Source organism: Jatropha curcas, chromosome 7 (assembly GCF_041381405.1).
Source record: "Jatropha curcas cultivar XTBG-Jc1 chromosome 7, XTBG_Jcur_1.0, whole genome shotgun sequence".
In the NCBI taxonomy this organism is placed as follows: domain Eukaryota; kingdom Viridiplantae; phylum Streptophyta; class Magnoliopsida; order Malpighiales; family Euphorbiaceae; genus Jatropha; species Jatropha curcas.
The window spans coordinates 23,064,831-23,085,511 of NC_143157.1; the positions used below are offsets into that span (position 1 = coordinate 23,064,831).

Sequence of the window (20,681 nt, forward strand, 5' to 3'; positions counted from 1 at the left end):
TTCTTTTCTTTTTTCCTCTTATATGACAATATCTGAAAATATAAAATAACTTAACTTCTTCCAATTGTTGTCATTACAACTTATCTTCTTACAATTATGCTAAATAATTGCTCTCCTTACACTTGGAAATTTGAGAAACTTACATTTGGCTATCATTTAAAATAGACTTCTCTGCTTTTATATATTACTAGTCTTTTTACGACGTGCATTGCACGTTGACTATGCTCGTTATATACTTATTTTTTGTACTTGTTTATTTTTTTATCTATATAATATTAATACAATTGATTAATTTGTAATGCTACTTTTTTATATACTTAATTCTATTTTTATATAATAAAGTGGTCTCAAAATAAAGTTCAACCCAATCCCTAGACCTATTCTTTCAGTCCCTAATTTATAAATGCAAATTCTTAAAATCCTAATAGGTGCCAAAAAGAAATCAAGTCATCACATAATCTCCAACCCCTGCCTTCAACCTCAAATCAATATCTATATAAACCTATAATGAATAATAATAATAAATCAGTATTATTTACCCAATGCATTCGAGAAAGGAATATATGCACATACACACAAATTCTTAAAACCCAAAAAAGACCAAAAACAGAAATATATAATTTTACTCTTTTTCGAATTCTATAAACACTATTTTCTTTCAAATCAAACAAATTTAGAATATAAAATCAAAAAAATTAAAAATGTTTAATCATCAAGAGACTATCTATTTATTGCAAATGAGATATAAATCTATTATCAAATTAAAGTGATAATAGTTACAAATTATTTCATTTACGAAAAAGAAAATAAAAAATTTATTATTAAATATAAAATTAGAACTCAACATATAACAAGAAACAAATTATATTAAAAAAAAATTATCAATTTAAATTTTAAAAATCAACCATTCATGCAATTGGAAAGGTTATAATTTAATGTAAGGCTTTTACTACTGTACATATAGTAATTATTCTGTATTGATATAAAATCCTCATTAATTGACACATGTATAAAGAAACATACTGTAATAGGTTACTCAACCTGTTGCTCCGTTCTTTATCTATCTATTTCCTAACTTTATATTTTCTTTATCCATATCTATTTTCTATCCTATAACATATTATATAAAATATTATTTAATGATAAATATAAAATTATCTAGAAAAAAATTAGAATTCAAATTTAGGTACATATAATTTTTTTTCCTAGTGTTATTAATTTTTTAAAAAATAAAATTATTGCTTATCATTCTCTCAATTGTGTTGCTAGGAATGCAACTTCTCATTCATGGTACAAAAGACACCAGCCCGTAACACTAGCTTCCTTTCCTTTTTTTTTTTTAAAATATTTCGAATGTTACCAACGGTCGAATTTTCTGCCAGCGCGGCCCCATCATCTTACAACAGCTAAGAGACCATATCATGTCACTACGCTGCACACCGTAAGTCATATAAGAGATCTCAACCGTTCAAATTATAGCTCCCACATTCTTGGTCATCAATCCAACGGTCGATCATTCCGTCACAAGGAGAGCAAACAAATGGTTAGCACGTGAAAGTAAAACGCTGCCGTTTAAGCAATGTCTATTGTCTATGTTGGGTTTTCTGTTGTGATCTTAGCTTTAACAGGAGAAGCCAAGGAGCCAAAGACCCATTAGAATAAAAATGGAGGATTTGCCCCTCAAACTTTCAATCAAAGAGGCATAGAAAACACTAATTCCGTGGTTTCCTTTCTTTCTGGCTTGAGGTTTGTTCATTGCTTAAGATTTTTAAGAAGAGGCAAAAATGGTCCTCGAGAAAAAGAAAGATCATTGGGCATTTCTGGTAATTTCCTGCTTGTGATTTGTGGGTTTCGTATTTTTTTCTCGTTTTACGGGTTTTTAAGGTTTAATGAAATGTGCATTGGTTCTTGCATTTCTCTTTTTTCTTTTTTTATATGTTGATCTTTTCATATATTTGATATAGGTTTTGTGCATTTGATATTTTCTTGTATGTTCTTATGAGGTATAGTTTGGAATGTTTTTGGTTTGTTTTTGATTTTCGTTTGTTCATAGTATCGTTATTGCTGTTCACTTCATGATAGACGTTTGGGTGATGAATAAGATTATGGGGAGTATTCATTTTATACACATATAAATTTGTTCTGGTGTTATTTTGATTTTTCATTCACAACGGGTTTTGATCAATTTGAGTTTTAGTGTTTTTTTTTTTTTATTTTAAATTGAATGTTTTATCATGTTATATATGTATTAAAGTTTCAGTTTCCATATCTTCATTTACTTATTTCGGTTTGATCTTCTTGTTCGTGTGATATAATGTGATGTGACATATGTGTCTGCTTTGTTATGCTCTATTCAACAACATATGACCCAAAAGAAAGTTGTGACGTCCAATCATTTCATAATTTTCTGAGGATCCAAATTGAGGATATTCAGGATACTCATTTAGCTATTACATTTTCATATTTAAATTGTTCATTAATCACTTGCCTTGTGTTGCCAAATAATGGCCCTCTCATCATTTTTAGTTAATTATCTCGTATTATCTGATCACTCAAAGTTGATTGTTATATAGGAAGAAATCGAAGCACCAACGTGGGTAGATCTGACCCTAGAAGCAAAGTCTACTTACCAAGAAATGTAAGTGTCTTTGTTATTGGTTGTGAATTTAGACTTCCATTTGATATTAGAAACTGGTAGCTCTTACACCTATGAAACTAAGATTTATTTGCTACATTGCAGCGATGATGGTTGGTTTCACACGACCCATGTGTAAGCATCTCCTGTTTTTTTTTTTTTTTTTTTTTTTTTTTTTTTTTTACCGTGGAATTTTTAATTTTCACCTCAAGTTTTGAATTTAGAGATGAAATAGCTTTTGTTGAAAATTCAGTAGCATTAATGAATAACAATGCGCATTAAAGTTCAATCAATGTGATATTCAGGTTTCACCAGTGTTCTTCTCAAGAGTTAAAAGCTGCATTTGCTCATGTTGGTGAGGGTTTTATGTCCTCAGACATTTATATGAAAGCACCATCTTCACCAAAGCTTCCAAGCTCAGTGTCAAGGTCCAGGGGCAAGCACTATGAAAGCAACAAAAGTCAGGATGATAATAATCTTTCATTGAATAAGCAGCATCCTGTTAAGGTTTTAAGTGGAAAGCCTTCAAGGGCGCATTCAGGATCTGGAGAGGAAATAAAGCCCAAATTAAGCTTTATGAATTCCAAAGGAATTTCAAGGTCAAAAAGAAGTTTTGTGCTTGGGAAAAATTTAACTGAAGTGAAAGACAATAATTTCAAAGCTGTATCGAGTTATGGACATTCTGAAGGAAGTTCGAGTTCTGCAGCGGATAAGTCCGGTGAAAGCAATACAAGTACTGTTACTTCTGAGGGTGATCAGAAACCACAACGAACAAACCTAGAGGTATCAAGTCAAGCACTTGGTTACTCAAGTGGACTTTTATCAGCCATGAGAATTAGCCTTAGAAAAAGTTATACTACTAGACAGGCGTCAAGGGTGGATTTAAATAATAAGAGGCAATCAAGAGGCCGCAATTCTGTATCTAGCAAATCCAGTGTTGGATCATCTTCAAATTCAAACCATGGTAATGGCGTTAAGAGTTCTACATTTGCATTGATACAGCAGTACAGAGAATGGACCCCAGATAGCAGAAATGTGGGAAGGCTGAATAGAGCAACAAAAAACAAAGTAAAAGATTCTATTGTGTCAAATGCTTCATATGTTAAAGTTAAAGAGGGAATCTGTAATTCTAGAAAGGGAGGAACAAGTATTGTTGCAAAGTCATCCCACCAAGAACTTCCAAAGTCAAAGGTCAGAAACTGTAGAAATTCAGGACAAAATAATGTTATATGAGCTTGTTCTGAGTATGATAATTTATATGTATTTAGTTCTGATCCATTACAGGTAAAGTAATCCAATATTGACTGTTAAGATGGTATGATACATAATAAGCAAGTTTAACAAGTTCAAAATGTTCCAAATACTGCAGGTCCAAAAACAGACGCTACATGCAAAAGGTCTGCTTCCACATAAGGTTAATGAACAAGGGTTACTAAGGGGTACTGCAATGGCTAAGGAGAAGGTTACAGTGGGTGGACCCAACAAATTGGTGGGTGCTGGAAATGAGAATGCAACAGGAAGACAGGCTGTGAGCCAAAAATACAGTCGTGGAGACATTGCTACTGGAGTCATGGTTAGAGGTCAAAAAGGGGCAAATGAATATATTCCAGAAAAGGGTGATAAAACAAGATCAGTTGTTTTAAAGGTATCCATGTTGATCTTCAATTTTGAATTTGCTGTTTTCTGAAAAGTTACTGGTCTTTTTTATACATACATGACATTGAACTTTGAAGAAAATAATATTAGTCCTACTCCTAAGGTAAAGGTTAAAGACAAAGTATTTGCACATTATTCCTTAATTAATAATTCTGTGTCCAACCAGAAACTTCTAGAATGATAAATTATGAGAAATTTAATTTGGATGTCTTGCTAGAGGAAAATACTCATTTTATTTGCATCATACCCTGTGGGAACAGTCAGGACTGTGCATGTTGAAGTTGATTTAGTGCTAGAATTAATTTCCGAGGTTTCTCTTTAATTCACAATTAAAACATGGGAAAGAAAATTTTTGGATTCCTTCTTGTGTTTATATTCACAAATTATAAGTAAAATTGGACTCGTCTCCCCTCCATTGATTTTCCTGGGCAATCAAAGGGGACGTCTTTATATTGTTTTCTCACACTCTTAGTAATCTTCATGCACTCAAGCATAGACATATTATTCACATCTTTTTTTTTTTTTTTTTTTTTTTAAATGGAGATTGGAGTGAAGATGGGGTCCAAACAGATTGACAAACTGAATGGCAGTAATCAACTCTATTGAGCTTCTGGTACTATTTTTGGTGAATGGCTTAATTCAGTTTCTGATTTTCTCATTTCTTTCTAGCAGGAAAATATCAGCTGTCCAAGGAAAGCTAAACATCCAATAAATGCGACTCAGAGGGTCTACCTTCGATGAGCAAGCTTTGCTGCATAATCTTTCTGTACATAGATTCTTAACCTTCTCTAACTACAGAGAAAAAACAAAGGGAAGTTTATCCAAATACAATTTTAACTTCCAAAACTGACTTCCCACATTACAGGGGCAAATTTTGGCACAACTGTCCCTTTTCGCTAGCCATACCTAGCTTTCATTTGTAAATGTTGTCAAATCTTTTCATAATATTTGGATCCACATTAACTCTCCGTCACTCTTAATGCTCTTAAATTTCAATTGGCCATGGGATTGAGTGGAAGCCACTAGAATTTTACAAATTATGCTCTGTAAAATTCTAAAACAATCTACATGGTGACCCAGGGATCAGCTGATACAACGTTCTTAGACTTTTCAGCCATTGGTTTACAGTTTGTATTAGTATAAATGCAGTTATTATTGATGTATTGTATTAGGATAAGTGTAATTTTAAATTTAATGACAGAAAAGGTCATTCTTATGCAAGAAACTTCTTTTAATAGAAGAATCTGCTAAGTTGCCTTAGCTCAAACCATTTTTAAGCAAATTAAAATAATCTTACAAATTCATTTGATTTCTGTTCCATTACAGCACCAAAGTCAACTTTAAGACTAATGAAAATCACAAATCCAATCAAAGTTTCAGCATCACTTCACCACATAAATTCTCACGTGGTTAATAAGTCCCACGACAATTAATCTATCACTAAGGAAACGGTTAAAAAACATGTATGATCACTCGTTAGTAAGTGCTATACAAACTTCAATATATACATAGTAAATGGTAATTAAAAATCACTAAAGATATGAACTTGATGCTTGAAATTCAAAATAAGCAAAATGTTTAGCAGCTCTCATGTTCCCATGTCTAGCAGAATTTCATAGACAAGAACACTTCTTGGTTCCATGCTTCCAAAATTTTGAGTACCTAAAGTTCTTCACTTGTACTTAAGATATGAATCATACCATGTCTACGTAACGTCTGACCAGAACAAACCATTCGGTTGACCAGAATTTGCAATAGGATATGTTGAAGTTGAACCTCATTGTCCTTACCTTCTTAAAGCTCCATAGTTCCTCGCTACCTGCAAGAAAGGGATATGCTTTCAGGTTTAGGTACAACCATAAAATGTTAACAAATGCGTTTTGTACATCATATTACCACCTACGATGTAGATTAAGTTAGGAAATATGTACCTCAGGCAGGATAATTTTCCTAAAATATGTGCCTACTAATGGTTCCAGGATACCAAAAGGATTACACTAATGTTTCTCATATTATACAGGTCCACAGAAAGCTGATTATGTTAAAGATGAGGAATTTTTGACAACCAAAGGAGCAAATAAATTAACAGATTACATCCAAATATGAACTGAGAATACTTGTGCACGTAATGAAGTATTACTCAATCTTCCTGAGAAATTGATGAATTCCACTTCACCTTCAAAGGAACATCAGTGACAGTTCGGCTGAGGTATTGACTTATCTAACAATAACTAGTGTCATCATGACTCCCAAAGGGTTAGCCTAATGGAAACCACGTTGGACAAACTTCCGGTGGTACTAGATTCGATTCTTGAGAGCATCCAAGCAGTTAATTAATCCCTGCTTGGCTTAAGCCGCCAATGCTCATAGATCATAACCCCTAGGTGTATTGGAGATTTGCCGGTCCATGTGGAGGAAACATTTGCCTGAACCCATGGTGGAGAGCAGGAACTACGTTTGTCCGCTAGTCAGTCCTAAGGACTAAACACCACCCCGATATTTTAAAAAAAAAAAAAAAAAAAAAGTGTCATCATGCACACTGTAGCAGCAAGTAATCAAGTGACAATAAACAGAAAGAATATACAGATGCTATCCTAAAGCAAGAAACCAGATATCCCCTCACAAGATAATCTAAACCTATTCCTAGAACTCAAATGTCACACATTCCTTTCTGCCTATCTTTTTCCAAGTTATAATCCCCACATTTTATCATCATTATCATCCACATTATTCTTAGCTTTTTCACATCTTGTCTGAAGATATTGAACACTGAAGAAAAGAGTAATGTCAATTTCAAGGCTTAACAAAAACAATGCACATGACAGATATTGCCTGGAGAACTCCAGGTTTGGCCAACTTCTACAAAGTGATTCCTTCGACAAAATTGCTTCAGGTTAAAGATAGTGAATGCTAAACAATATATAATTTACATAAAACAGAATGTAATAGAAGGTAATATGGGTCCTGAACCCAAAGGCTAAGAAAGGCTGACACTTGCAGTTTTAGAAACTAGAGGATTTTTGTACTGAGTAGAAGGCAACAGTTTAAACTCTAGTGTATATGCCCAACTAAATTCCCAGGAGCAGATGAAACTATGAAAAGGTATAAATTATCACCAACCCGAGGTTGAGACTTGTTTAATCTCTTTGCCACATCATCGTCGTCGTCGTCGTCGTCGTCATCCTTGCCCATAAGCATTCTTTGAATGGTTGAGTTATCTGATTTCCTTCCCCGCTTTGATGGTGCAGCAGCTTTACCTCTTCCCCTAGAAGCACCTCTTTTGCGCCCTTTGCCTTGAATGCTCCCACCGTCATCCTTTAAAAGAGAAAGCAAATTTGATTGCAAAGAAATTTTACAGTGACTACACAGCAAATATCATGTAAATCCAGTCAATTCACAACAAATGACCTTGGACTTTGTGCGTTAACATGGTCAACAATGTACATCACAAGGATGATAAATTTAAGTCAATTTGAAGGTTTTACCTAAATTTGGTTTGATCTTGTAAATTCATGCCAAATGAAAAGGTAACAGAAACAGGTTCAAGTCCATGGCTTAAAGTAGTAGCCCAGACCTAAATTCAGGAATGCCATAATTGGCAGATGATTCTTTCTTTTCATAGTGTTAAGGATTAGTTGTAAATAGAGTTCTATTAGTAGTTAGATTCCTAATTAGTTTATGATTTGTATTCCTAATTAGCTAGGTAGCATAGGAATTCCTTATATATAGACCTATGTAATCGATTGATGAGATACAAGAAATACAATTACAAGATAATCTCTCAACATGGTATCAGAGCCTTCCAAAAAAAAAAAAAAAAAAAAAAAAAAGAAATTTCCCGAAACTTCCCTTACGAGAAGCCACTGCCACCCTAGGAAGCCTTTCTAGGGTTAGTATTTTGCCTCACCGCTCACCCCAGGATATTCTCTAGCCGCCGATCAGCGACTCCCCAGAATCCAGTTGCCTGATTCCAAGCGAATGGCCACCACTCGCCACCTCTTTCTTCCTGCTCTGGTTCACACGCTGGCGCATGTCCAATGGTCTTTTTCACTCCGGTTCCTCTCTCCGACGTTGGCTTGAAGAGAGACGTGCAACCCAGTGAGTTGCATCGTCATTCTCGGGCTTATTCAATAGGTTTGTTTGCTGCGATTCTGTTGCAGCTGTGTCGGGCAGTCTTCTGCTACTGTTGTTGCTTTGATTTGCTAAGGAAACATATTTTTCCTTTGCTGTGACAATTGGTTTAGGTAATTTTCTGTGATTTTCTAGTGATTCCCTTTTGCACTAGGGTTTAGTACTGCACCTTTGCTGCAGTTATGGGTATTCTGCTTTTGAACCTTCTCCTTTGTCGAAAGCAGTGCAACCCCAGTGAGTTGCATTGTGTTCTTGGCCTTCAGTGGTGTGCTCCGTTTGCCAGATTTTCTTTTGCTGCGTTTCTGATTATCTGCGCTACTGGGCTTCCTCTTTGAGGCATTGATTATGGAAGCTTGAAACAACCCTGTGAGTTGTTTTCTGGTTCAGTGAGATTTGTTTCGACAACCTAAGTGTGTTGTCTTAATTCTGCTGCTACTATTTGGCTTGAGATTCTATATTGCTATAATGAAGTGGGTATGGTTGCTGAGTATGGTATTGCGCTTTGCTGAAAGTAGTAGTTTGTAACAAGTTGAGCATAATTAACATCTATGCTCCAACTTGAGGGGGAGTGTTAAGGATTAGTTGTAAATAGAGTTCTATTAGTAGTTAGATTCCTAATTAGTTTATGATTTGTATTCCTAATTAGCTAGGTAGCATAGGAATTCCTTATATATAGACCTATGTAATCGATTGATGAGATACAAGAAATACAATTACAAGATAATCTCTCAACACATAGGAATACAGTTGCCTTTTCTTTTATAAGTCGGAGGTGTATTTCTTGATGTGGCATCCATTTTTATATTTCATGATTAGCATCAGTATCATGACCGAGTTGTGATAAATTATGTTTAACAGAATAGAAAAATCCAAAATCCAAAAAAAAAAAAAAAGGACAAATTGTGGAATTGACGTCCATACCGAACTGTCCTCAACCTCATTGATTCTATTATTCTCAGCATCTTCACTTGAAGCAGAATCCACATTTTCGTCCTCATCAGCAATACTTCTAACTGCAGCTGTTGCAGCAACAGATGCAGATCTGGAATGCAAAAAAGTTCAAAAGAATATGAACCTTGGAACTATTAATTGCACCCTTTTCATAACTTTAGGATCAGCTGATGTGCAATGCATGTAATGAGTAACATATTTCCATTTTCCACAGCAACAGCAAATAGAGAGCTGTCTATCATCTTGCACTATCAAAATTTCTGCATTACCCTAGTTTTATTCACTAGATCTAGTTGGATTGTAAAATTCCAATTGGACGAGGTGATATTGCACTCTAAGTTAATTTCAATATTTGGCAACACTATCAATGCTTAGCCCAGCCTTGGCTTCCATTAAAGTTGTGTGCCTTCATATACCATGGATTATATACTTAGTTGTGGTTGCTATCCAAATGAGATCACTTGCAACAGAATTAACCTTTGAGACTGACGAAATCCAAGAGCTGCATCAAGAGTTGTTTGCTTCAAGTTACTTGAGCCTCTGCCTCTGCCCCTGCCCCTTCCTCTTGTAGAAGTTTTACCTTTTCCAGCTTCTGAAGCAGCTAAAGATCTAGAAACTACCCTCGACCCTTTCTGTTTTCTACCGGAGGTCCTTGAGCCAGATACCTGTTCTGTTTCTTCTTCATCACTAAAAGAAACTGCACTTGCAATTCCAGCAGCAGTTGCACTTCTAAAATCCTAAACAAATTTGAAAATGAAAACAAAAGCTCAGACAGCAGATAATGGTTCCATATAGCCAGTTCCAGATATGCAAGCACACATAGACATACAAATTGCCCATTAAAAAAAAATCACAAAGCGAAAAAAAAAAAAACGCTAACAGTTACCTCCATGGAATGTGCACTGGATGTGAATTGTAGAGCATCCTTAGAGTGCACGGACCTTTTCTTAACACGTTCCTGCAAGAAATATATACAGTTACCAACAGTAATAATGATTGGCTGCCGAGTCCAGGTTTAGATGTATTAGGTTTTAACCGGTTCTTTGTCTGCTGCCAAAGCAAGCACTATGTACAAATTGGTGCATGCACCTGTGTGTCTGTACGCATGTGAAATAGACCTCTTTCAACAAACCCTGGCTCAAGAATATGGGTTTTTCTCCTTGAAGATGCTTCCAAGTCCTATCACAGCGGCAAAGCCACATATATAGGCCTAGGCACCTAGGTTTGAAACCTTTTCACGAACTCATTATTGAACTTCAGTTCAGTTAAAGATCTAATTCCTTGAGATGCCTAGGGCATGTGGATAATACTAGATACAAATTATTTCCCTAGAAATTAGAAAGTTAACCATAAAAAACTTAAGCTTCTTGCCTCCAAACATTCTCCAACTTTAAGAATTATATCTTCCTCTTCAAACTTTGTGGCATCTGAATCGTTTGCAAGTTTGTTCTGTTGAAGAACAAAAATGATTCAATGGTGAGCATCAGAGTAAAAGAAGAAAAGAGATAAAGTCAGTTTTCAACCCAAGAAAAAGTAACTACCAACAAGAACTATAAAATCCACCACAGAATTCAAAAATGACTCAAATAGAACAACTAAAACCTTCATATGACAACAGAGATGCCAGTGATCCAAAACAATTCAAAGATGTATCTGCATATTGGGAAGATGCTCTGAAATACTCACACGTGTTTCTTGAATATTGTATTGCACACAAGAATAGAATGCCATTTTGTCATCTTTATTAACAAAATTGTGCAATGCAACATCCAAATCATTGACCGGAAGAATCTCCATCTTCTGCAAGATAGGCATCACAACAGGAAGTTAAACTCAAAAAGTCATATGAGAGTGCATAAGGCTTCTGATTCTGTGAGAATTTTATTCTCGCTTCCAGCTTCTCTTCCACAGTTCAATTTAGTAGTAGCACTAAAAATAAGAATTAAACAGAACCAGATAAAGCCTAAATCCATTCTTCTGAATTTGGATATATCTTAATTTCAATTGAAGATATTTGAGGATTCTATAATACCGTATTTTGTCTGTAGAATATTCGAGCAAGTACACAGGGAAGCTGCATATACCATTTACAATCGAAAATGAAATATAGATGATGGCCAAGTACCAGATTACTTTCAGCAACTAAAGCTTCTATATTCTGTTGATTTAGCTCTTCTGGGCGAAGGCGCTCAGAATCATCAATTTTAGCTGCAATTTAGCCACCAAAAAGATTATCGATTTTATAACATCATTTTTGAATTCAACACTGGGAATTACTAACTAGAACAGGAAAAATGAAAGAACAAACCTTAATACCACATTGAAAATGTCTGTTTCATGGTACATGATGAAACTTGTAATTTATGCAAAACAGTTGCACATTGTTGCCCATACAATTTATGTATATAATGTCACAAGGATGCAAACAGAACCAACTACAACAAGGCTTATGGAAACATGCAAAGATATTCTAGAACTTACACAAAACAGGAGTCAAAATGTAAGATTATCTTGAGGATTTGCAAATTACCGTGACTCTGCCCCCTCCTAGAAGCCTTGGAGAATATAAGAATATCTTGAGGATTTGCAACCTAAAAAATCAAAAGAACAGAATGTAAATTCAATTCAGAATAATGAAGGATAGCACGTTCACTGTGGCAATTAATAAACAGAAAGTACCTTCCCCACATACTTCTGCCCAAATCTTTGAGGATTTATGGTCATAAATCCAGAGTAATCAACCTATAAAATCAACCGAAAAGTCAATAAATCAATGCCATTGGGGCATGAGCCCCTGCAGTGAGAGAGGACAAATTGCAGGGACAATAAAAGTTCTAAAAACTTTGATAACAAATTTATTGGGAATTAGGGTTTCAAATAAGGCTCAATATAAGATAAATAACAATCCATTTGTCTCATGTGATGAAAACTTTTATGCTTCATGACATTCAGTTGAAAAATTAAGTCTTTTTTCTTGTTTAAAATGTGATAGTACACTTAACAAGATATAACAAAACAAGGTGTGACCTTGATCAAATCCAAAGATGTGTCAAAATTAGCAACAAACTAAGATAATAACAGGTGATAAAAGTTAGATTGGTCTTTCCATTAGTACTATCATTTTTATGAGTAGGTGGATGTTACCTTCACTCTAACTAATGGAAGCTTGAGCTCTGATCTGCTAACTGCCTTTCTATTAGATTTCTCTATTAGATTATTGACCTAAGAAATTAAAGTAAACGTACTTAGCATATGCTCTTTTAGTAATAGTTATTATCATAATCATGTACAAAATGACACTAGTAATCTGAGAGGCCAAACTCTTTGCTAATGTTCAGAAGTAAAACTCACCACTTTATCCAAATGTTCAAGAATTGAGTTCTGATCATTGGGATCAATGTCAGCTTCATCCTTCAACACGACCTACATCATGAGATTGATTAGATCATGAAACATTTGTTCATAGATGAAGGAAGAGCATCATCAAGTTACCTCTGCATATTCAAAAGGCCTCACTGAAGTCAAAGGTATTTTGGTTGGGCGATACTGATTTCCCTATATATTATCTCAACACTTGAGCATAAAAAGACTGGTAACAAATAGGAGGCACAAAACTGCATCCTTGAAAAATGAATAAATAAAAAATCAAAGTTTTTCTATAAGCTACCTTAATTTCTAGAAGAAGCACATGCTTTGGCTTTGATTCTCCATCGATTAGTGATGTTGCAACTGAAGAACCTGGTTGAGTGATGTGAAATCCCATTCCAGGAACTTCCTTTTAAATTCAAAACCCATCTTCAATTCAGTAAAGTAACCACAGAATAATTAAAATTGTAGGTGAAAATGTGTGTATTGGCACCTGAGGATCAACAAGACATTCATGCTCATGTCCCCACACAATGAAGTCCAGGAATCGTGGAAGAAAGTGTTCATTTATAGCATTTTTTGGATTTGTCTTCACTCTGCAGACCGCAATAGGAGATAAAAGTTTAAATTCGCATGTGAAAGAGTACGTTAATGTGAAAGACGCGACATCAGATGAAGGTTCAAATCTATTTATTTCTTTTTCAAGTAAGATTCAACGAAATCTTTCAAGAAAAGTGCAAACATGAATTCAAGGACTAACAAGGTTATCAAATGAATTGTAATTACAATTGACACGGCTGAAAAAGATATATGACTTAATATATGTTCAAACATTAAAAACATCATAATTTTTTTTTCAATCAACAAAAGACCATCGCTCAGACAAAAACATGCATTCACACAAACACAACCTGTTCTGATGAAGTACCAGAATGTTGAACCAGTCAGACAGCTGACGACCTTCTTGAGATTCAGGTCTCATCCATTGCACAGCATGTGGTGTCTGAAAAAATAAAGATACAAAAGACAAATTAGCATACCAAGTCCTAAACTAAACAACAGTGAAACATCTTACACAAAGCACCTGAAACATTCTATTGAGTCGTTCATCTCTAATGTTCCCAAGACCATAGAGAGCTACAGCAGTTGAGCCCTGCAAGTATATTAGTTTATGTCATGTCATAAGCAGAGTAAATAGTCAATTCATGAATCAAGCTAATAACATCATCAAACCTTTCTAATAAGGATAGGATAGAGCGTGATCTGACCAACTCCAGAACCCTCGAGAACCATTTTCCCGAAGTAGTTCACAAGATTACATGCTGAAAGAATATCAACTGCTGAAAGGTTGTCCTGTCACCAGTGATCAAATTGAGTGATACAACAAACCAGTCTAAGAATGTTGTTAAGTGCATCCATGAATGAATATCTTATATATCACATTGAGAAATTTGACCTCTTAACTACAAGCAATAAACCTTGCAGACAAGTGAAGTATCTGATAGGTTTTTTTGAAAACCTACAGAATATAATTGTTAGACCACTAATGGGACAGCAAAAAATTTGTAGTCTGGTTGTCATTTTCTGAAAAAAAAAAAGTCAAGCAGATCACTCATGCACGAATTTAAAATTACAACTGAAGACCATTAACAAAGTCCAATCCTCTAAACGACAGATCTTGATTGTAGAAGGAAAATGAAATTTGCACAACAAAAAGTGAGGTTACTTTAGGGAAGTATAAGGGAAGAAGTTTGCATCCAGAGCAGCTTTCCCTTGAAAGCCATAAGAACAATTTTTATGCCAGTCTTTGTCCAAAACTGTAAAAAAAATCTGAAAGTAAATGGAAATGTGACGGAGTACACACTATCACACATACAATCATACTCAATTCAAAGGAATTGTTTGATCTTAAAGGGGATCTTCTATAATTTCGCACGTGAGAGGTTATTTCTTGGATTTGTTCCGCCATTCATGCTTCAGCTGATTTCAAAATACTTCAATTAGTATATATATAAAATAAGGTCCAGATATTGATAACAACTCATCTCATTATTTTTTTTTTTTGTAAAATACTACTGAAATACTACTTCAATAGATTTTACTTCATTTATCATATTTATCCTTTAGTTCAGTTTTAATTTAGGTTTCCGAAAATGAAAATTCAATAAAATAAGGAAAAAAATTATAAGGAATTTATGTCATGTCAGTGAGGGCCTCGTTTGAAAAAAATATTCTGTCTTGGGGCTTTACCGGGACTAACTAGTAAAGGCCTAGAGCCGGTAGCAATCTTACAAATCAATCACGCTCTGGTAAAAAATCTTAAATGGAGTTGTACTTTTTTAATCAATTTTCTTTCTTTTTCTCTTCCTCTCTGCCAAATGAAATGAGGGACAAACTTGCACTACATTCACTAAGTTTTCCTTTTTAAATAGTCCTTCCTCCAACTTATGTTCCTGCTACACTTAGGGTAAGCTAGCAATTGATCAGCAATGAGAATTTAGATGTGATTATCTTTGACAAAATAATGCAGCAAGTTAGCAATTTTTAGATCATATACAGGAAAAATAGTCACCATCCTAAATAAAGCAATAATAAACCATTATGCAAGGGCAAAGCTAAAGTTTAAAGTCAAGGGGAAACATATTAGACACAAATGCCAGGAAGGCAAATGGTTAAAGAACCATTGAAATTTTCAATGGATCTTCGGTTCAAATGCAGTCTTTTCAAGCCAAGATTTTTATTTTAAAAGAGAGAAGGAAAAGAGGGAGGGGGAAAAGCGGGGCTGGGGGCAATTGCGATTTGCCCCCTTCTACAAAGCATAGCTTTGCCCCTGCCACTATCCATAATCCGGGCTTTAAAATATTGATCTCAAACTAACTAGAAAATAATTGCTGGCCAGATTATACACAGCAGTAACTCTAATCCCAAATTTCCTTTATCTTGGGAAATTGAGCAAGAGAGGAAGACATGAGGTGAAAAGGAAAACAGAAAGATAAGATAATATAAATCTGTAAATGTGCATATAAAAGAAAGATTGATAATTTCTTAATGTACATAGATAAAAAAAAACCATTGTACCATAAATCCATACCACTCCAGCAGGATCATCATGATTTCCATGGATACTGAACACCGGCAACCCAACATTAAAGTGGGGATCTTCATAATTTACATGCCCGAATCTGTTAAAAATGCAATTTGTTATCGCTCAGCACTTGAGTTCCTCATAAGTTTCCCTATAAGATATTTACATGTAAGGCATGTATCAATGCTATATCTACTCATGTTTTATACTTATGTTTAAAACATGATTCATGGAATTCAAATCTTATTAGCTTAGTCATAAAATTCTAGTAGACGAAAGAGTCAACAAATGGGAAAAATGGACAATGGACGTTGTAGATAAAGAGCAAAAAAAGTTCATACGTATTTGCAAAATTCACAGTCTGGTCACTAACAACTTGGAACTGCACAGGTCGATCATTGAGACAATGACGACGGAGAATCTCAATGGCCTTGACCAATGTTGACCTTGAGGGCTTATTTTCATGGAAAAGGTCACCACCAAGGAGTAAGAAGTCTACCTGTTACCAGAAAGAAGAACACGACTTAACAGACATACATATCTTAAGTTCTCATAAATAAAATAGAAAATAAGATAAAATATATTCATTGGTCAGAATTACAACACAGTTCCTTTTGAATCAAACCTGAGATTGAAGATGTCTAATATTCTGCAAAACCTTAAGAAACCAGCATATAGGCAAGAGAAAATTCTAAATTCTACGTTCAACTAAATCAATGTAAAAGGCACCCGTGGGACAAAGTTGGGAGGGAGGGAGACGTGTATGATAAGCAAATAGTCAAAATATGTACATTTAGCCAAATGATATATTTACCAGCTATAGGAGAAATTTTTAAACCAGCAGAATAATGAATTAAAATCAGGAGCACAAAAAGTATTAAATGGATAGATCACCTGCTTTTGCTCAGCGATTGAGCATATCTCTTCAAATGCCTGAAAAGAATCATGCCGCCTTATTTCATCCTTCTCCATATAGCCCAGATGGCAATCAGTTGCAACAAGTACCCTAAGTGTATTAGGAATATCCTCCCTAGGAAATTAAATCAATATAACAAAAAGATAAATTCGGGTGCAGCCAATAGCAAATACAAACTTTTGTATAAGTTCTAAGGAGCTATATGCATACAATGGTCATAATAAGCTCAGGTTTTATGCAATCAACATCAAGTTATTTTTAATAAAAGTAAATTTAATTGTATACCATTGTAGGTACCCCTGTTAATTTTAATCTAAATACTTTTCTTAGCCAAATCAAACCGTCCAGCTCCCCTGAACTCTGGCCCAAAAAAGAAAGGGAGAGAAAAGGAGTATTAAACTTCATATCTCAAAATTTATTAGCTTAACGAAGCACTCACCCTAAAAAAATGAGCTTCTTGCTACTATTTAAGCATTATTAACAACAGCTAAAAGCAAAATTCACCTTGGCAAGTCTCCCATAATGGCGAAATTGCAACAGTCCAAATCCTAAATAAAGCAAGTAAAAGGAAACAATGCAGTTAATAAATCAAAATTACAAACTTCGCAAAAAAAAAAAAGGGTCAATATTGAGCAAATGATAAACCTTAGAAACAGAATAGCACTTTATATTAAAAAATTATGCTAACAAATATGAACATGTCAAATGGTTGAGATATAGAGTGAGTGATAAAGAAGTAAATACACTATAAAGAAACCCTGTTCGGTTGCAGATTAACAGAAAAAAAATAAAATAAAGCTACCAAAACAACTAATAAACCCCAAAGGCAGTAAAAAATAGTCAGAAACTTTTCTGATTTTCTCGGGAAACAAACAGCTGATAAAAAGAGTCAGGAAACTAGAGGCAAAGTTACAGAGAGAACGCGATAATATAAATTTTACCTTTCAGATTGCAGAACCGGAGAAAAGAGTCGATGTTCCGTTGTAGGAAGCAATGGAGCTGAATGCTGAGGGAGAAAGTGAAGAGGAAAGGGATTTTCGGTGGCGGGCAATTTCAAAGAGAGAAGACAAGCAAGCGAAAATGGGGAAAACGAAACAACGTACCTTTTCTTTTTTTTTTTTTTTTTTTGCTATATTGCTCCTCATAAATTTCTTATTTACAAATCTGCATCTATTTCAATTGCGTGTAAATTAGTGAAACATTATGGATTTTTTCGTAACTTTATCTTATTACATTGCTTCATTAGTAAAAGTACTATATTGATCTGATAACTCCAATTGGATATATGCTTCTGTTTTTTTGGGCCCATTTTACATATTTTTAGCCCACAGTTTATGGACTATCTATTGTTTCCCTTGCTCCTGTGGATTCGAGTTGATTAGATTCATTGTTTTCCTTGCTCCGGTGGATTCGAGTCGATTTGATTCATTGTTTTCCTTACTCCGATGGATTCGAATTGATTAAATTCATTCCAATGAGCCTGATCCTATAGTTAACATTGGGAGACTAGGATTTAAAAAAAAAAAAAAAAGACTAGGATATAATATGAATCAATCTTGTATATTTTAGTCATTATGTAAACACATAAATTGTAACCATCTCCAATTCATTTTTCTCTTCTAAAGAATTTTTTCATATTTCTCAAAAACTTCTTAGTGCCAAACAGAAGAAAATTGAAATCATTGCCATGGAAACAACTTGCTTGGTGAAATTAGGCAGAAGAAAATTGAAAATGGCTTACACTTAACATCGTCATCGATATTGGAGCTCTGCTTGTCATCAACATTGAAGCCCTATTCATCGTCATCACTATTGAAGCTCTGTTCATCTTTACCCTGTATGTTCATTTTGAGAAAGAGGGAGAGAGATTTTGTTTTTAAATGTAGAAACCATGATGAATGCTCAGACTTTTTGGCAGTACATGCATTTGAGTTGTTGCTACATTGACTAAGCTTCCCTTGCCTATTTGGTGATAGTTGTTTGATACATGCTACTCCATGGCATTTGAAGTTCAGTTACTAATACTCTATAATCCTTTTTTCCAATTGATTAACAGGTTAAGGTATAACGATCCTGAGTTCAGTTGTTAACATTTGAAATTCAAATGTGGGGATCTCAAATTTGAACATTATAGATGATGGGATGGTGCTTATGTTAGGTAGAGCTATTGACTGTTTCTATAGTTGAAATCTTGCATATTGCAGTTCAATACACTTGCATCAAATGTTTTAAAATCTCCTTTGTTTGCTGTCCAGTTCTTTTTGTTGGATTAATGAAAGTGGACTATTGGATTAGTGAAAGAAGACAAGCATCAAAGTCAGAATTATTTTTTGTCCAAAAGCCCATAAAATTAAGAGCTATAAGGCTGAAATATGAACTATGGACAAAAATCTTGAAGCCTATAAAATTCATGAGCTACATGGCTACCATGCCTTTTGCACTCAGAATAATTATCAGAGAAATAAAATTCAATTTCATTATTTAGCCAATAGCACATGTTTGTTTGATCACATTTATTCATATATCAGACTAGGTTTGAGTGCATAAGAAAACTTACTTGTATGAGTTAGATGCTTGATATATTAGTTCAATAGAAATGGTAAAGGGATTCTTTCGGTAGATTCGAATTGATTGAATTCATTGTTTGTCGATTACCATTATCGATTTCATATTTTGTTCATTGGTTCTTTATTATTGCGTTATGTTGCATGGGTTTTAATAATTATGGCCTCACCTCCTTAAATTTATTGGAAAGAAAATTCCAAATTAAATTCTTAATCTATTAGATTACGCTATATATATAATAGACGTGTGCTCAACTATTTTTGAATTATTAATTTTAATAATAATGGAATAACCTTTTTAAATTGCATTATGATCCATTACCTCATTATTGGTCATGCATCTACTTTGTTCATTCATTTGATGCCTATCATATTCGAAAACACATTTATTTCTTCATTATCTTCTTCTTTTTTTAAAAAAAAAAAATTTAATTAAAAAACAATTTAAATGTGATCGTCTCGTCATGCTTATGTATAGTAGTAGTGAAGTGCAGCTGAAGAAAAATTTTATGTTCCCAAAACTAATCACACTATTAAAATGACAATTTAAGTGTCGTTTTGCTCCTTCTACATTTGGTTTTCAGATTTCAAAAATATATATATATATAAAAAGAACCTTCACCTAATTAAGAAATGACATTAGGAGCATTCTATAGATCATAGTTAGTAAACTTTTGACGTTTTGAAAAATTAATTAGTTGAAATGTCATATTAAAGAGTTACAGACACAGAATTAATTAATAAAATAAGTTATCAGTTTGAAATTGATAAAAACCAATTGTCCATATATCAAAATTAAATATTTACTTTTTTTTTTTTTTACCTAAAGAATAAAGAAATCACTTTTCTAAATTGACATTTGGACTAATTTTTTTCGTGTAGTCATTTATCATTTAATCTTTTCATAGCCTTAAGTAGAAGTAAAGCAAAAGATTTAGAAATGACATGAAATGAAATAAAAATTGTTTAAGTAATATGAACATTGGATTCCTATAGTTGGCTTTTCATTTTTTTTTTTCTACATAAAAATTATGTTGCAACATATATGTTATAATAATTACAAACGAAAATTACATATGACCTGATTTTCACTATAGCAGGTGAGAATACATAAAATGCTCCTGTGTATATTGTTGGCAAAATCCGTCAGCATTAATTTTGCTGAAGGCATCATGAATATCATGACATGATATAATGGAAAATTATGTCTGATACAACTTGTGTTATTTAGCACGACTTGATTATATTTACAAAATTGATTTTTGCTATATCACCATTTTTCCTCCATTACAAAATTGATTTTCCACATTTAAATTACTGATTAATGAGATATATTATAACTATCACATTATATATATCTAATTATTAGTGTTGGAT

The 20,681-nt window shown here is 33.8% G+C and overlaps 2 protein-coding genes across 11 annotated transcripts; one reads left to right on the forward strand and one right to left on the reverse strand.

Moving 5' to 3' along the window:
- The first annotated feature begins 1,604 nt into the window (after positions 1 to 1,604).
- On the forward strand, positions 1,605 to 5,259 carry LOC105632818 (uncharacterized). 4 transcript variants are annotated; one of them, XM_037641941.2, is made up of 7 exons: positions 1,605 to 1,823; positions 2,574 to 2,638; positions 2,741 to 2,770; positions 2,941 to 3,826; positions 4,005 to 4,280; positions 4,835 to 4,880; positions 4,961 to 5,259. In XM_037641941.2, exons 1-7 carry the CDS (start codon positions 1,785 to 1,787, stop codon positions 4,990 to 4,992), a joined length of 1,374 nt encoding a protein of 457 aa, XP_037497869.1. In that variant the 5' UTR covers positions 1,605 to 1,784; the 3' UTR covers positions 4,993 to 5,259. The 4 variants fall into 4 exon arrangements, with proteins under 4 accessions (XP_037497869.1, XP_037497870.1, XP_012070660.1 ...); XM_037641942.2 differs by having other exon boundaries at positions 1,606 to 1,823; positions 4,835 to 4,877; positions 4,964 to 5,259; XM_012215270.4 differs by lacking the exon at positions 4,835 to 4,880 and having other exon boundaries at positions 1,607 to 1,823.
- A 314-nt stretch (positions 5,260 to 5,573) lies between these two features.
- Positions 5,574 to 17,860, reverse strand: MRE11 (DNA repair and meiosis protein (Mre11)). Of its 7 annotated transcripts, XM_020678856.3 has the most exons (24): positions 17,682 to 17,858; positions 17,245 to 17,288; positions 17,026 to 17,100; positions 16,719 to 16,854; positions 16,166 to 16,323; positions 15,831 to 15,921; positions 13,973 to 14,092; positions 13,824 to 13,892; positions 13,651 to 13,742; positions 13,233 to 13,335; positions 13,041 to 13,148; positions 12,866 to 12,928; positions 12,725 to 12,796; positions 12,518 to 12,595; positions 12,053 to 12,115; positions 11,904 to 11,964; positions 11,499 to 11,581; positions 11,060 to 11,173; positions 10,745 to 10,822; positions 10,260 to 10,331; positions 9,851 to 10,110; positions 9,344 to 9,464; positions 7,412 to 7,606; positions 5,574 to 6,110 (listed from the first exon to the last, which is right to left on the reverse strand). In XM_020678856.3, exons 4-24 carry the CDS (start codon positions 16,794 to 16,796, stop codon positions 6,078 to 6,080), a joined length of 2,112 nt encoding a protein of 703 aa, XP_020534515.1. In that variant the 5' UTR covers positions 16,797 to 16,854; positions 17,026 to 17,100; positions 17,245 to 17,288; positions 17,682 to 17,858; the 3' UTR covers positions 5,574 to 6,077. The 7 variants fall into 7 exon arrangements, with proteins under 7 accessions (XP_020534515.1, XP_012070662.1, XP_089580665.1 ...); XM_012215272.4 differs by lacking the exon at positions 17,026 to 17,100; XM_089724539.1 differs by lacking the exon at positions 17,682 to 17,858 and having other exon boundaries at positions 17,026 to 17,093; positions 17,245 to 17,268.
- Between the last annotated feature and the right edge of the window lie 2,821 nt (positions 17,861 to 20,681).